At 39.9% G+C, this 12,887-nt stretch overlaps 1 protein-coding gene across 1 annotated transcript in view; it reads left to right on the forward strand.

Moving 5' to 3' along the window:
- Nucleotides 1–12,887, forward strand: part of LOC100997111 (gamma-aminobutyric acid receptor subunit alpha-3) — a 92,779-nt gene that overhangs the window by 51,888 nt on the left and 28,004 nt on the right. Inside the window, exons 3-4 of the mRNA XM_031660818.1 lie at nt 530–673; nt 10,955–11,107. Of these exons, the coding sequence (XP_031516678.1) occupies nt 530–673; nt 10,955–11,107 (297 nt within the window). The remainder of the gene's footprint in view (nt 1–529; nt 674–10,954; nt 11,108–12,887) is intronic.

The following is a 12,887-nucleotide window of genomic DNA, read 5'->3' on the forward strand; positions in this document are numbered from 1 at the left end:
CACTCATTACTGGAGGGGGGTGGCATCCAGCCATTTGTGAGGGATCTGCCTCCATGACTCAAACACCTCCCACTGGGCCCCACTTCCAACACTGGGGTTCACATTTTAACATAAGAATTGCAGGGGCCAAATATCCAAATTATGTCAACCTCTATGGCTCCTGTAGGCATTTGAGTCTGTGACATCTACATGAGATAATATTTTAGCCATTCTTTCCCCTTTCTTTCCAACAGAAGAAAAAGTTTATTGACTGTCTAGAAGACAGTCACTGAAGTATGAGAACACTTTGAGTTCATTTCAATGTACACAGCATATACTACAGTAGCTATTCAATGACAGTTTATTGGATGGATGGATGGATGGATGGATGGATGGATGGATGTACTGATGTACTTCAGTTGAAGACAGACCACATGCCCAGAACTCTTTGAAGATGGAAGTTTTATTTCAATCTCATTTGAGTTTAGTATCAAGGGTAATCATTCTCTGTTTCCTTCAACTTCTCTTTATTGACTCTTCTCTGCCTTAGATGCCTATACAACAGCTGAAGTGGTTTATTCTTGGACTCTCGGAAAGAACAAATCTGTGGAAGTGGCACAGGATGGTTCTCGCTTGAACCAGTATGACCTGCTGGGCCATGTTGTTGGGACAGAGATAATCCGGTCTAGTACAGGTATTTAACTTATTTTATTTAACAAACATTTCTGTAACCTGTACTGCATGCCAGTCACTGTTCTAAGTGCTTATAAGTTATTTAATCTTTAAAGCAATGTTGTGACAAAGGTAGTATTATCATGAGAAAACTGAGGTATATAAAAGTTCAGTAATTTGCTCCTTGTCACAGTTATGCAATGGCAAAACGAAAACGAACACTTGTCAGATTGGCTCCCGAGACCATCCTCTTAACCACAATTGCCTGCTGCCTCTTGGAGAGTGGTGCAGAAGGTGAAGGGAATTAGGGTTAGAGTATGAGAAAAGAAAGCAGATGGAGGCCATGGTGGGCAAAGAGCTGAGCTTTGTTCCTAAAGATTGCATTAAAATAATTGCTTAACTCAGCCCGTGCTGAGGTGGCACATTAACTAATCCCAGAAAATGTCAAGCACACAGCCAGGATGTCCAGGGAGTAGCCATGGAATTATTTTCTTAAGTGGATCACGTAACTCAGAAAAAAGCTTGGTTGGCAAAACCTGCTAGGTTTTATCAATGGCTAACTCTTGGATATTGACAAATGGAACTAGAGTTTTGTTCTGTGGCCTTAAGTCTGTCCATTTTGAAATGACCCCTGAGCAGTTCAAGGGGCCTGAGGAACGATATATTCTGGATCTCAACTAACCTTAGAATGTTCGTCAAAATGGAGTATATGCTGGGGCCCACATATCACATAATATTTTTTTGCTATGAAGTGATAGAAGCTTTCAACATTAATTTTCAAGCAACACTTGTCTGTGTGAATCCACAATTATATATGTCCTTTTATCTCATTATCTAGACATACGCTGTTCCCTCTTGTGATGTCACAGTTGTCATCTCCTCTGCCCCCTGTTCTCCTTCCACCTCAGAATCAGGGAAGGGTGCCTAAAAAAAATCAACATTTGAAATGGAATTGAAGGACAAACAGGATTTAGAGATCTGGAACTAGTGTGGGAAAAGGGTATTCTTGACAAAGGCAACACTGAGATGTCAAAAATTCAGAAGTATGAGAGAGCATGGCCTGTTAGGGAAGCTGAAAGCTGTTCAGAGTAAGATGCAGAAGGGATAGAGAGTGTAGGGCTGCGGGGGTGGGTGGGCTGTTCCATGGGGTCCTGGGGTCATGTGTGGCAGGCCTCCGGCTGGACCAGTCCAAGTGGCACAGGCAGGCAAGGTGTGGCTGGCCCCAATCTGAAGAATTCCCTCCCTCCAGTGGGTGAGTACTGCTGCTGGGGTCAAGTGCCTGGCTTTGGCAGAAGCAGTAGAGGTGGCTGGCGGTTGGAGTGTCTGGGCCTCCTGTGCCCTGCCCCTGTGCCCCAAGAGCGCTCCTGGCTATCATTCATTGGCTTACCTGGGCCAGTGCGTGGCCAGGGCTCAGAGCCCTGGGAGTGTGGGCAGGGTCAGACAGGGACCCGTCCCTGGCTTACTCTGTTGAAGGTGACGCAGGGGCATTGACATACTTTTCCTGCACTGGCTGCACAGGTACTGCCAGCCGTCAGGACCCTGATCCCGGGACTGTACAAGCAAGGAGGGAGAGGAGTCATTTGTAGGTCTCACACACCCTCCTGTCCCCTCACGTCTGCACTGAACCCCTTACATGTGTGAGCAGAGAAGCTGGCCTCCTGCTTCCAGAGGTGCCACCACCACTGCCACTGCCTGGTTTCCCCTCCCTTCCCCACCCCAACTTAAAGAAAAAGAGGAAGGAGACCCCAGGAGGAGGCCAAGGCTGCAGCATCTCATAGCCCAAAGTTGTGCACTGTACAGCTGGGCCCTAGAGGCTGAGGGCCTGCCCTTGCTGCTGCGGGGATTTCCTCCTCGGAGTGAGCAAGCAAGAGAAGTCCCTGTATCTGTTCACTCCTCTCACCTCCCCGTCTGTCCTGGGCACTGCCCCGCCTGGCATCAACTCTTGAGACCAATCCTTGGCTGCCCAATCAGACCCCACTCCCACTTCATTTGGGTAAACTGCTGTTGGTCTCATCTTGAGCTCACAGAAGATACATGTTCATGACAGGAAAATTAGAAATATATGGAGGAGCAAATATTGGAAATTAAAATACTTTTTATTTCCACTTTCCAGAAGTATCTTAGAAGATTTTGGTACATTAACTGATTATTTTACATTTGGTATTTAAGACAGTTCCCTTTGCATTTTCTGTATAAATATGTTTTTATATAAATGGGGCCATAGTATTGATACTGTTTTATAAGCTAATTTTTATTTAATTTTATATTATAAATGTGTTTTTCATGTCAGTAAATGCACATAATCCAAGTAAAATGTAGACGAGATTTAGTAAAATATTTTAGCAATTAGAATGAACACACCACACATTTCATTTATTATTACTTGTTTTGTTTAGTTAAAAAAAAAGTGAAAAGCCTTCCTGTCAGGCCAGAGCATAGTTGACAATGATGATAATCCCTGTTGTCACTAGGAAGTGTAGCATTTCTTTGTGAAACTCAATAAAATAGTATCTTTTTTGGTAATGTCTTCATATAGATGGATCACAATCTATTTAAACAATCATCTACTATTATATTCTGTGTTTTAATGCTATAAACAACGCTGTAAAGACCCTTCTTTTCCCTATAACATTTTGCTCCTACGTAAGTATTTGCCTAAGATACAGACAGGATATTGAGATTGCTATTTCAGAAAGTAGACACGTTAAAAAAATTGATACATATTGACAAACTGCTGTTCTGAAAGGTTCAAGAATTCCCACTCCTATTATCAGTGATGAGCATGCCAATTTCCCCTCACGCTTGCCAAGACAGGTATCATGGGTTGAATTGTGTCCCCTGAAAAGATATGTTTAAGTCCTAACCCCCAGTACCACAAAATGTGACCTTATTTGGAAACAGGGTCACTGCAGATGTAATGAGTTAAGATAAGGTCATACTGCAGTGGAGTGGGCCCTAATCCAATATGACTGGTATCCTTATAAAAAGGGGAAATTTGGACATAGAGACATACACATGCATGTGCATGCACATGGAGAACACCATGTGAACATGAAGGCAGGGATTGGGGTGATGCTTCTATAAGCTGAGGAACACCAAAGATTGCGAGAAAACAACTTGAAACTAGGAAGAGGCAAGAAAGGATTTCCCTACAATTTTCAGAGGGAGTGTAGCCCTGCTGACACCTCAATATCAGACTTCCAGCCTCCAGAACTGTGAAAGAATACATTTGCTTTGTTTTAACCCATCCAGGGTGTAGTACTTTCTTATGGCAGCCATAGGAAAATAATGCAACAAGATATTGTCGTTCTTGTTTTCTTACTGTTTTTCAAAGTAATACATGGGTATGGTGGTAGAATTAATAATGATCAATTTCTGAGCATGTAATATGTGCAAAGCATTTCTCTGAGGGCATGTATTAACTCACTTAACCTTTGAACAACAGTTTGAGGTGGGTGGTGGTATTATCTGAGGTTTATAGATAAGGAAATCGAGGCTCAGACAGATTAAATAATTTTCTCAGGGTCACACAGTTGGTAAGTGGTAGAGCAAGATTTGGAAACAAGGCAGCAAATTTGCTCCAGAGTCTATAAGCATAATAACTACACGGACCACTCCCTTTTTACTTTGCATCTAGAAGGAAGGATGTAAGGAGAGAAGGAAGGCAGGAAGAAAGGCAGGGAGGGAGGGAAGAAGGAAAGAAAAGAAAATTTAAAAATCAAATAATAGAAAGGTATATACTGAAAAGGAGCAGTTCTCATTTTAACTACTTATGTTTTACTTCTGATGGTTCCCTCCATAGTTCTGAATAATGAGCTTATACTGCTGTTTTTCACCTTTAGAGACGAAACATTGATTCCCTACTCTAAGGTATATGAGTGCTTATCTCACTTCCATTGGCCCTACCTCTCCTTTCCTTCAAGTCTTGATAGCTGGATCAAATAGTTAGCTATATTTATTGATCTATCAACCCTTCTGTCCTCATATCCTCTCCTTCTTTCTTCCAACTTCTGACAACTAAAAGTTTGCTTTCATTGTAAAAACAGATTAAAATGCACACTTAGTTCTTGTGGTAGGGAGAATAGTGGCCCCCCAAAGATGTCCACATTCTATTCCCTAGAACCTGTGAACATGTTAGGTTACATGGAAAGTGGGGATTAAGGTTCCTAATCAGCTGATTTCAAAATAGATTATTCTGAATTATTCAAGTGGGCATAATGTAACCATGAGGATCCTTATAAAGGAGAGGGAGGGAGACAAGAGTCAAAAGGAAAATGAGTAGAAGATATTTTACAGCTGGCTTGAAAGATGACAAATGGGGCCACAAGCCCAGAAATGTGGACTACCTAGAGAAGTCAAAAAGGCGAGAAAACCTATTCTTCCGTAGAGTCACCAGAAGTGAAGGCAGCCCCACTTACATCCTGATTTTAGCACAGTGAGACCCATTTTAGACTTCTGACCTTCAGAAGTATAAGAGTATAAGTTTGTGCTGTTTTAAGCCAACAAGCGTGGGGTAATTTGATAAAGTACCAATAAATAGAAAACTAATACAGTTATATACCCCTAATTAAGCTTTCAATACTTTCTCTATAGATTGATTTAAAAAGCTCAAAACCAGCAAGAGAAATTTGTATTATTATGACTGTGTAAATACTGTCTTTTGTTAGGATTGCATTTCTTCTTTAAGGGCCTACCACCCACTTAAATTTCCCTAGTTTTCTGTAGAAAGACGCTTCAGAGTATTTTAGAAAAAGGCACTCAGGTTATCTTTCTTTCGACTGGGAGAGTAAACATATTGATATAGCCACTGTGCCTATGGAAGTAGGGCTTGTAACTTTTCCAAGTTCAGATCTGCAGGAAATGTCCCTATTTTCCATTCCCATTCTTGAGACCCTCTCCCTTTGTCCCTGCAGCCTCCAGGTCTGTGTCCTCTCTGGGCGGTGCCAGCAGGGACCTCCCTTGTAAACTGACCTCCCTCTGCAGCTTCTCATCTACACTGAGGCCTGCTTTCACCATTAGCACTTTCTGAATTCCAAAATTCTCTTGAGCTCTTTAATTCATTCTTTACTGTTGTTTTCTTCCTTATGGGTTTATTCTATTTTACTGTTTTCACTGGCACTTGATGAAGTCTTAAGAGAAAGAGGAGGTAAATGTTGCTGCTCAGTCTGCTATATAAATTGGACATCTTTCCAACTTTTTACCTTCATTTTTTAGGAACTACATTATTTCCATTTTTAAAATTTACATCTCGAATATAATCTGGAGTTTTATTTTTGGTTTGCACTATGAGGTAACAAAATGTACCAGTATCCATGAATGAATAATCCAGTGTTTCCTCAGTGAAATGAGATGCTGCTTTTATCATATACTAAATTCATATGTGTGCACATACATACACATACAAATGCATACATCTGTGTCTATATTTATTATTCTCTTTCATTGTTGTCTTTCTGTCTATTTTTATATGTATTACATTATTTTAATTATTGTAGATAAATGTTTTCAAACTGTGTACACACACACACACACACACACACACACACACACCCACCATACTCTTTCTAGGAAGATACACAAGAGGCTGTTAATCATAGTTACCTAAAAGAAGGAGATGTGAAATGGGTAATTTGGGGGCAGATTTGGGAGGGAGACATTTTGCTGCACATACTTTTATACCTATTGATTTAGGAACCATATAAATATTATTACCTCACATATATATGTATTGTTTTTATTGTGACCATAAATTATGGGCATTCCTTTCTAAATTCTGCATACACTCTTCCATGTAGGGTCTAGCATATGAATGGAACTCTAGGCCAGAGAAAGGTCAGACCCACAATCCATGGATGTTCTGATTGGTATGGCTGGCTTTCTCTCCAAATGCTGTCAGTCCTCACTATGAACTAGCTTCAAGCAGAGGCTGTCTGCTCTTTGCTCCAGATTCAAACATGTATTAAATAAATGAATGAAATTCCTCAAAGTCTGTGGCTAGTTGTTGACATCATCCCCTATTTTCCCTAATTTGGCGAATTATTACATTAATTTTCTAAAATGATAGTTTGGATGTGTGATCCTTATATATCCATCTTTCCTAGAAATTTGATCATTTGTTAGAATGACATTTTTATTATTATTGGCATTGTATATATTATTTCTTTAGATGTGTAGCATAGGTAAGTAAAGATAATGCATAAAACAGGACATAAAGAAAAATCAGAGAGATGGAAATAAAAAGAAAACAGGAGGCAAGATAAAGAACAAGGAATAGAGATAGAGAGCGGGAAAAATACCTAAGATAGATTTAAGAAAATATATCCACTTACTTTTTTATGATGAGTTAATTTGCCAAGCTAAAAATTCCTCTTGTGTGTTTCAAAACCTTAGAAACTAGCTACGTTGTAAATGTGTTTTATGTTCTATTATGAAATATTTCACATTTAACACAGATGGAATTTAATAGACTGAAGTGCAAAGGCAGGAGAAAAATCTCCCAAGTCACTTAAAGGGTCATCCCTCATAATAAGAAAGACAGAGAGACACAGCAATAGGGGAAAGGAGGGAGAGAATCTAACAAACCCACTTCAGGAACATATAGTCAGTTACGTAAAGCATTATTTAGCTAAACTGTGCGGCATTTCTGATACATAGATAATAACCAATTTGTGAATACATATGCATTGTATGTTTTATATTGTACCTTTGAATATTTCATATACAACATACACAACACAGATGGTATATAATGAGCTTAATAAGCTGGGTCACAAGGGTGGAGGTGGGATGGAGGAAATTGTGAAATCTTCCAGTTTGATTAAAATTTCAGTTCTCTCTTTGGCAGGGAAGAAGATGTATAGAGATGGAAAATATCAGAGTTGTGTTTAAGAAAACTGATTAAGTTAATTGACATAATAAATTAATTTGCTAAGCTTTCTAAAAGTCCACTTGTAAGTTCCACGCATAGAAATGATCTAAGTTGTGAATACTTGTTAATATATAAAGGTGTCTTTCCATTGTCCCTTTGACGATTTCACACTGGACCCAGATAGTCTGCAATACAAGGACAGAAACAAGGGAAATCTTTGCAACCTAGTAAAAGGTGTCAGTTCTTACTAAAGAGAATTCCTTTCACCTCTTCAGAAGACAGACAACAAGACATAATGAGAAAGAAATAAATATAGAAAAGGAGAGGATTGAGGAAAATCAATGTGTTCAACTGTTTTGAGTCAGTTATTCAAAACAAGTGGTTAATTTTATAATCTTTTGAAAAGTCCATTTGCTTTGTCTTTTAGATCCACAGAATGTAATTAATTTATGAATATTTATTACATCTTTTATATATTAAATATTTCACATGATCAGAGATAGGATTAATAGGTAGGGTTTGGAAATGTGAGACTAAGATGGAAAAGAGAGAGAATTGCCTAAGCTAATCAAAGTCCAACTCTCATGAAAAACAAATCCCCAGTGCCTTCTCAGTGGGGAGAGAGTGAAGGAAAGGGAAAGGACAGAAAGAAGTAGAGATGGACACAGACAGAAGATAAAACAAAGAAAGAGAAGAATTGAAAAAAGAAGCAGAGAGAAAGAAAAGAGATGGGAACCCCAAAGTTGTAATTTTTAATTTGCTAAACTTAAAATAAGCCTACTTGTATTTTTTGTGTTCACATAAACAAGCTAAGATGTGAATACATATTCAATATGGGTTGTATATTGAGCCTTGGATGACCGGGTGGTGCTTCCTAGGTTTAGGTACAAGGGAGTGGGTAGAGTAGAAAAGTGGGAAATTGCCTCTTTCAGGAATCCTGCTAAAACCAAATGTGGGTGAAGGAAGAGAGGTGAAAAATAAGAAGCTCTGATAAGAGTGCTATTAGAGCAGGCATATTGCAAGGGTCTTTGAGGACTATTTTGGAGAATCTGGCTTTTACTCTTTGAGAGATGGTAAACCATTGGATAGTCTTGAACAGAAGACAGACAAGATCTGACTTACGTTTTAATAAGATAATTTCTGGCAGGTATACTATGAATGCATTGAAGAAGTGTCAAGGACAGAGCAAGGAGACCAGTTAGAAAGCTATTACAGTACTCTAGGTGAGACATGATGGTGGCTTAGACCAGGGTGGTAGCAGTAGAGGTGGTGAGAAGTGGTCAAATTATGGAAATATTTTGGAGAAAGAACCGGAATAGTTGGCTGATTGATTGATTTTTTTTGTGTGTTGTGTGTGTGTGTGTGTGTGTGTGTGTAAATGTGTGAGAGAGAAAGGAGGGAGGGAGGGTGAGCAAGATAGAGCAACAGAACACCGTGGGGTTGAGAAGTCAGTGGAAAGTCTCTTGGGGGAGCCATTTTGAATTGGTGTGGGGGATGGGGAGAGTGAAAACCAAAATCTTGATTTTCATGTTAAGTCAGGATGCCTATTAGATCCCCAAGTAGTGATGTCTAATATATAAATCTTAGAGCTGAGTAGAGAATCTTAAGGCTCCTATAATAAAGTACCACAAACTGTGCAACTTACCAGAAATGTGTCTCACAGTTCTTAAGGCTAGAAGTCTCAAATCAAAGCATCAAGAAAGTTAGTTCTTTCTAGAGATTCTGAGGGGGAAAATCTGTCCCTTGCCTCTCCTTAGTTTCTGGTGGTGGCTGTAATCTCTGGCATTCCTTGGCTTGCAGCTGCACCACTCCAATCTCTGCCTTTTTTTTTTTTTTTTTTTTTTTTTTTGAGACAGAGTCTGGCTCTGTTGCCCAGGCTGGTGTGCAGTGGCCCGATCTCAGCTTACTGCAAGCTCAGCCTCCTGGGTTCACACCATTCTCCTGACTCAGCCTCCCGAGTAGCTGGGACTACAGGCACCCGCCACCACACCTGGCTAATTTTTTGTATTTTTCATAGAGACGGTGTTTCACCATGTTAGCCAGGATGGTCTCGATCTCCTGACCTCATAATCCGCCCACCTCGGCCTCCCAAAGTGCTGGGATTACAGATGTGAGCCACCGCTCCCGGATTTCTGCCTGTTTTTTACATATCCTTCTCCCTGTGTGTCTGTGTTTTCACATGGTGCTCTCTTCTAAGGACACTAGTCGTGTTGGATGAGGGGCCCACCCTACTCCAGTGCTGCATGACCTCATCTTAACTAACTACATCTGCAATAACACTATTTCCAAACAAGGCCACAGTCTGAGGTAACAGGGGCTAATGCTTCAGTATATATTTTTGAGGGACACAATTCAACCCATAACAAGTAGGAAGCCCAGGTAGAAGATATACATTGGGGAATTATTAGCGTTTAAGGTATTAAAGACATAGGCTGGATGAGAATGGCCAGTGTCTGAGTGAGACAGAAAAAAGAAGTACAAGTACAGAGCTTTGACATCCTCCAGTGTTTAGAAATTAAAAGGAACAGCAAAGGAGACTTTGGAGGAATGGTCTGTGAAGTAGGAGAGAAACCAGAAAAGCATCATGGCCTAGAGGTTCTGTGAAGAGAGTGATTACAAGAGGGATGAAGGATCAACTGCATAAAGTGCTGCTGAAAAATCCAGTAAGAGGGAGGATTGACTAATGCATTTAACAACATGGGGTAATTATTAGTGCCTATCTCACAGAGCTGTTAGGAGGATATAAAGTTAACACTCCACAAACACTCAGAAAAATATTTTGGCACACAGTAAAAATGCAGTAAGCGCTCACTCTTATTTTAGGAGTGGGATAATGTAGGTCAGTTCACATTCTGCTATGTGAACTTTTGGGTCTAACCAAGTAGGTACATTAGAACAGCAGAGCATAATGGTTAAAAAGCATGAACTGTGGACAACCTACCTGGGCTTGACTTTGGGCTTTACTACTTACTAGCTGTGTAACCTTATGCAAGTTGCTCCATCTCTCCTTGCCTCAGTTTCTTGAGTTATAAAATGAGGATAACAATAGTACCTACCTCATAGGGTTCTTGTGAAGATTAAATATTTTATAATGTTAAAGTGCTAAATGAGTGCCTATCACATAGAAAGTGCTGTAGAAGAGATTTTTATTTTATTATTATTTAAATGAGAACATTAATTTACTTGAATGAATTGTGTCAAAATTGTTCTGAGCAAGCTGTATTGGTACGCTGATGGCATTGTTTTTTTCACACACACACAAAAAAACACACTGTTTTGTGATTATTAAAGGGCTTTGGTTATATGAACTTGGGAGGTGCTGGAATACCCTGTCTTGAATATAAGATTAAGGAGTTTTGTGGATTGAATTGGGGCCCAACTTGATTTAACAATGTTTACGTAGCTACATACTGCCTAATTTTACTCTCTGTCTAGGAGAATATGTCGTCATGACAACCCACTTCCATCTCAAGCGAAAAATTGGCTACTTTGTGATCCAGACCTACTTGCCATGTATCATGACTGTCATTCTGTCACAAGTGTCGTTCTGGCTCAACAGAGAGTCTGTTCCTGCCCGTACAGTCTTTGGTAAGTGATAATTTATGCAGCGTAAGGGAAAGTCTTACCATGCAGAGTCACAGTGGAGGTGAGAAAGGTGGAAGAATGATTCCTGGAGAGAATGGGAGAAATGCCTGTGCCTAGCAGGAGTAAATGAATCATCAGACCGTGGGGTTTTAGACGACAGAATTCTTAAAGAGGAAGTTAGAATAAAAAGACTGTTGGACCAGTAAGATACTGAAATGCTTCCCATTTCAGTCCTGCTTGCCCCAAAAGCTGGAGAGGGAATTATCCTTTAGTGAAAAAGAGAGGAATTTAGTGCACGGAGTGGAGAAGTCAAAGGGTTAGAAACCAAACTGTCTGAACAGAGTATTGGATTGGGGACTTTGTTAAGATCCGCTTTTTTTTGTATGAGTGTTTGACTTTGTGGCTTCTTCTCTAGCCTTTTTGAAAGTATGAATTATCTGATATTGTGTAAAAGCCACACAAAGTTTAAATGATTTCTTAATAGTACCTACAATCAAAGGCATTTTCTTCATCATGAGTATACTGATGTCTAGGAAGACATTTGCATATCATTAGCACTTTTTCCTCACAGACTTAAAACATATAAAACATTTCTTGCCTACTTTTCCCACTGTTGGAGATAAATATTTTAATTTTTTCAGCTACTAAACTGCCTCCATGGCAATGGTACCTTTGAAGCATATACTTGAGTGTACTTGGTATCCACACAGAAGGTGTTTCTGCCACTATCCTGAAGTTTTACTGGGTAGTGAAATAAAAAGTAAATTATATTTTGGAAGAAGCAGCATTGTAGGTCAGGTATTGTAGGAGATAGCAGTGGAGAAAGAGAAAGAGTGACCCGTAAAGTAGGAAAAAGAAAGAATAATCAAAAGGATGTGATATTATGGAAGTCAAGTGAAGAAAGTATTTCAAGAAGCAGAGAATACTCATGTGGGTTGAATTGTACTGAGTTTACATGAGATGCAGACAGAAACTGTCCGTTGGGTATTGTGATATACTTGGCTGTTAGTGATCTTGGAAAGAACAGTTCTAGTGAAGTGGAGGGAGCAAAAGCTGTATGAGAGTGGGTTAAATATGCTCACTTTGGGAAATATAACAAATGAGATACCCTGAAAAAGCTTCCTTTATAAAATCCTAGAAAAGCTAGATAAAACATAGAAACCATTCTTTTTTTAATTTTCTTTCTTTCTTTCCTTTCTTTCTCTTTCTTTCTTTCTTTCTTTCTTTCTTTCTTTCTTTATCCCTCCCTCCTCCCTCCCTCCCTCCCTCCCTCCTTCCTTCCTTCTTCCTTCCTTCCTTTTTCCTTCTCCTTCCTCTTCCTCCTTTCCTCTCTTTTCTTTTTTTTCAGACAGAGTTTCACTCTTGTCGTCTAGGCTGGAGTGCAATAGAGCATTCTTGGCTCACTGCAACCCCCACCTCTCAGGTTCAAGCAATTCTCCTGCCTCAACTTCCTGAGTAGCTGGGATTACAGGCACCCGCCACCACGCCTGGCTAATTTTGTATTTTAGTAGAGACAGGGTTTCAACATATTGGCCAGGCTGATCTCCAACTCCTGACTTCAGATGATCTGCCCGCCTCAACCTCCCAAAGCGCTGGGATTACAGGTGTGAGCCACAGCACCCAGCCGAAACCATTCTTTTAAGCTAATGTCTTGACGTGAGCTTAAAAGAAATTAAAGGAAATACACAGGGGCCCAAACGAAAGAAGAAACTGAAAATGGAGTGTTAATCACATGAACTGGTACTGTTATGGCAGGAAGATAAGCAGATGGACTCCTGGTCTT

Source organism: Papio anubis, chromosome X (assembly GCF_008728515.1).
Source record: "Papio anubis isolate 15944 chromosome X, Panubis1.0, whole genome shotgun sequence".
Classification (NCBI taxonomy): domain Eukaryota; kingdom Metazoa; phylum Chordata; class Mammalia; order Primates; family Cercopithecidae; genus Papio; species Papio anubis.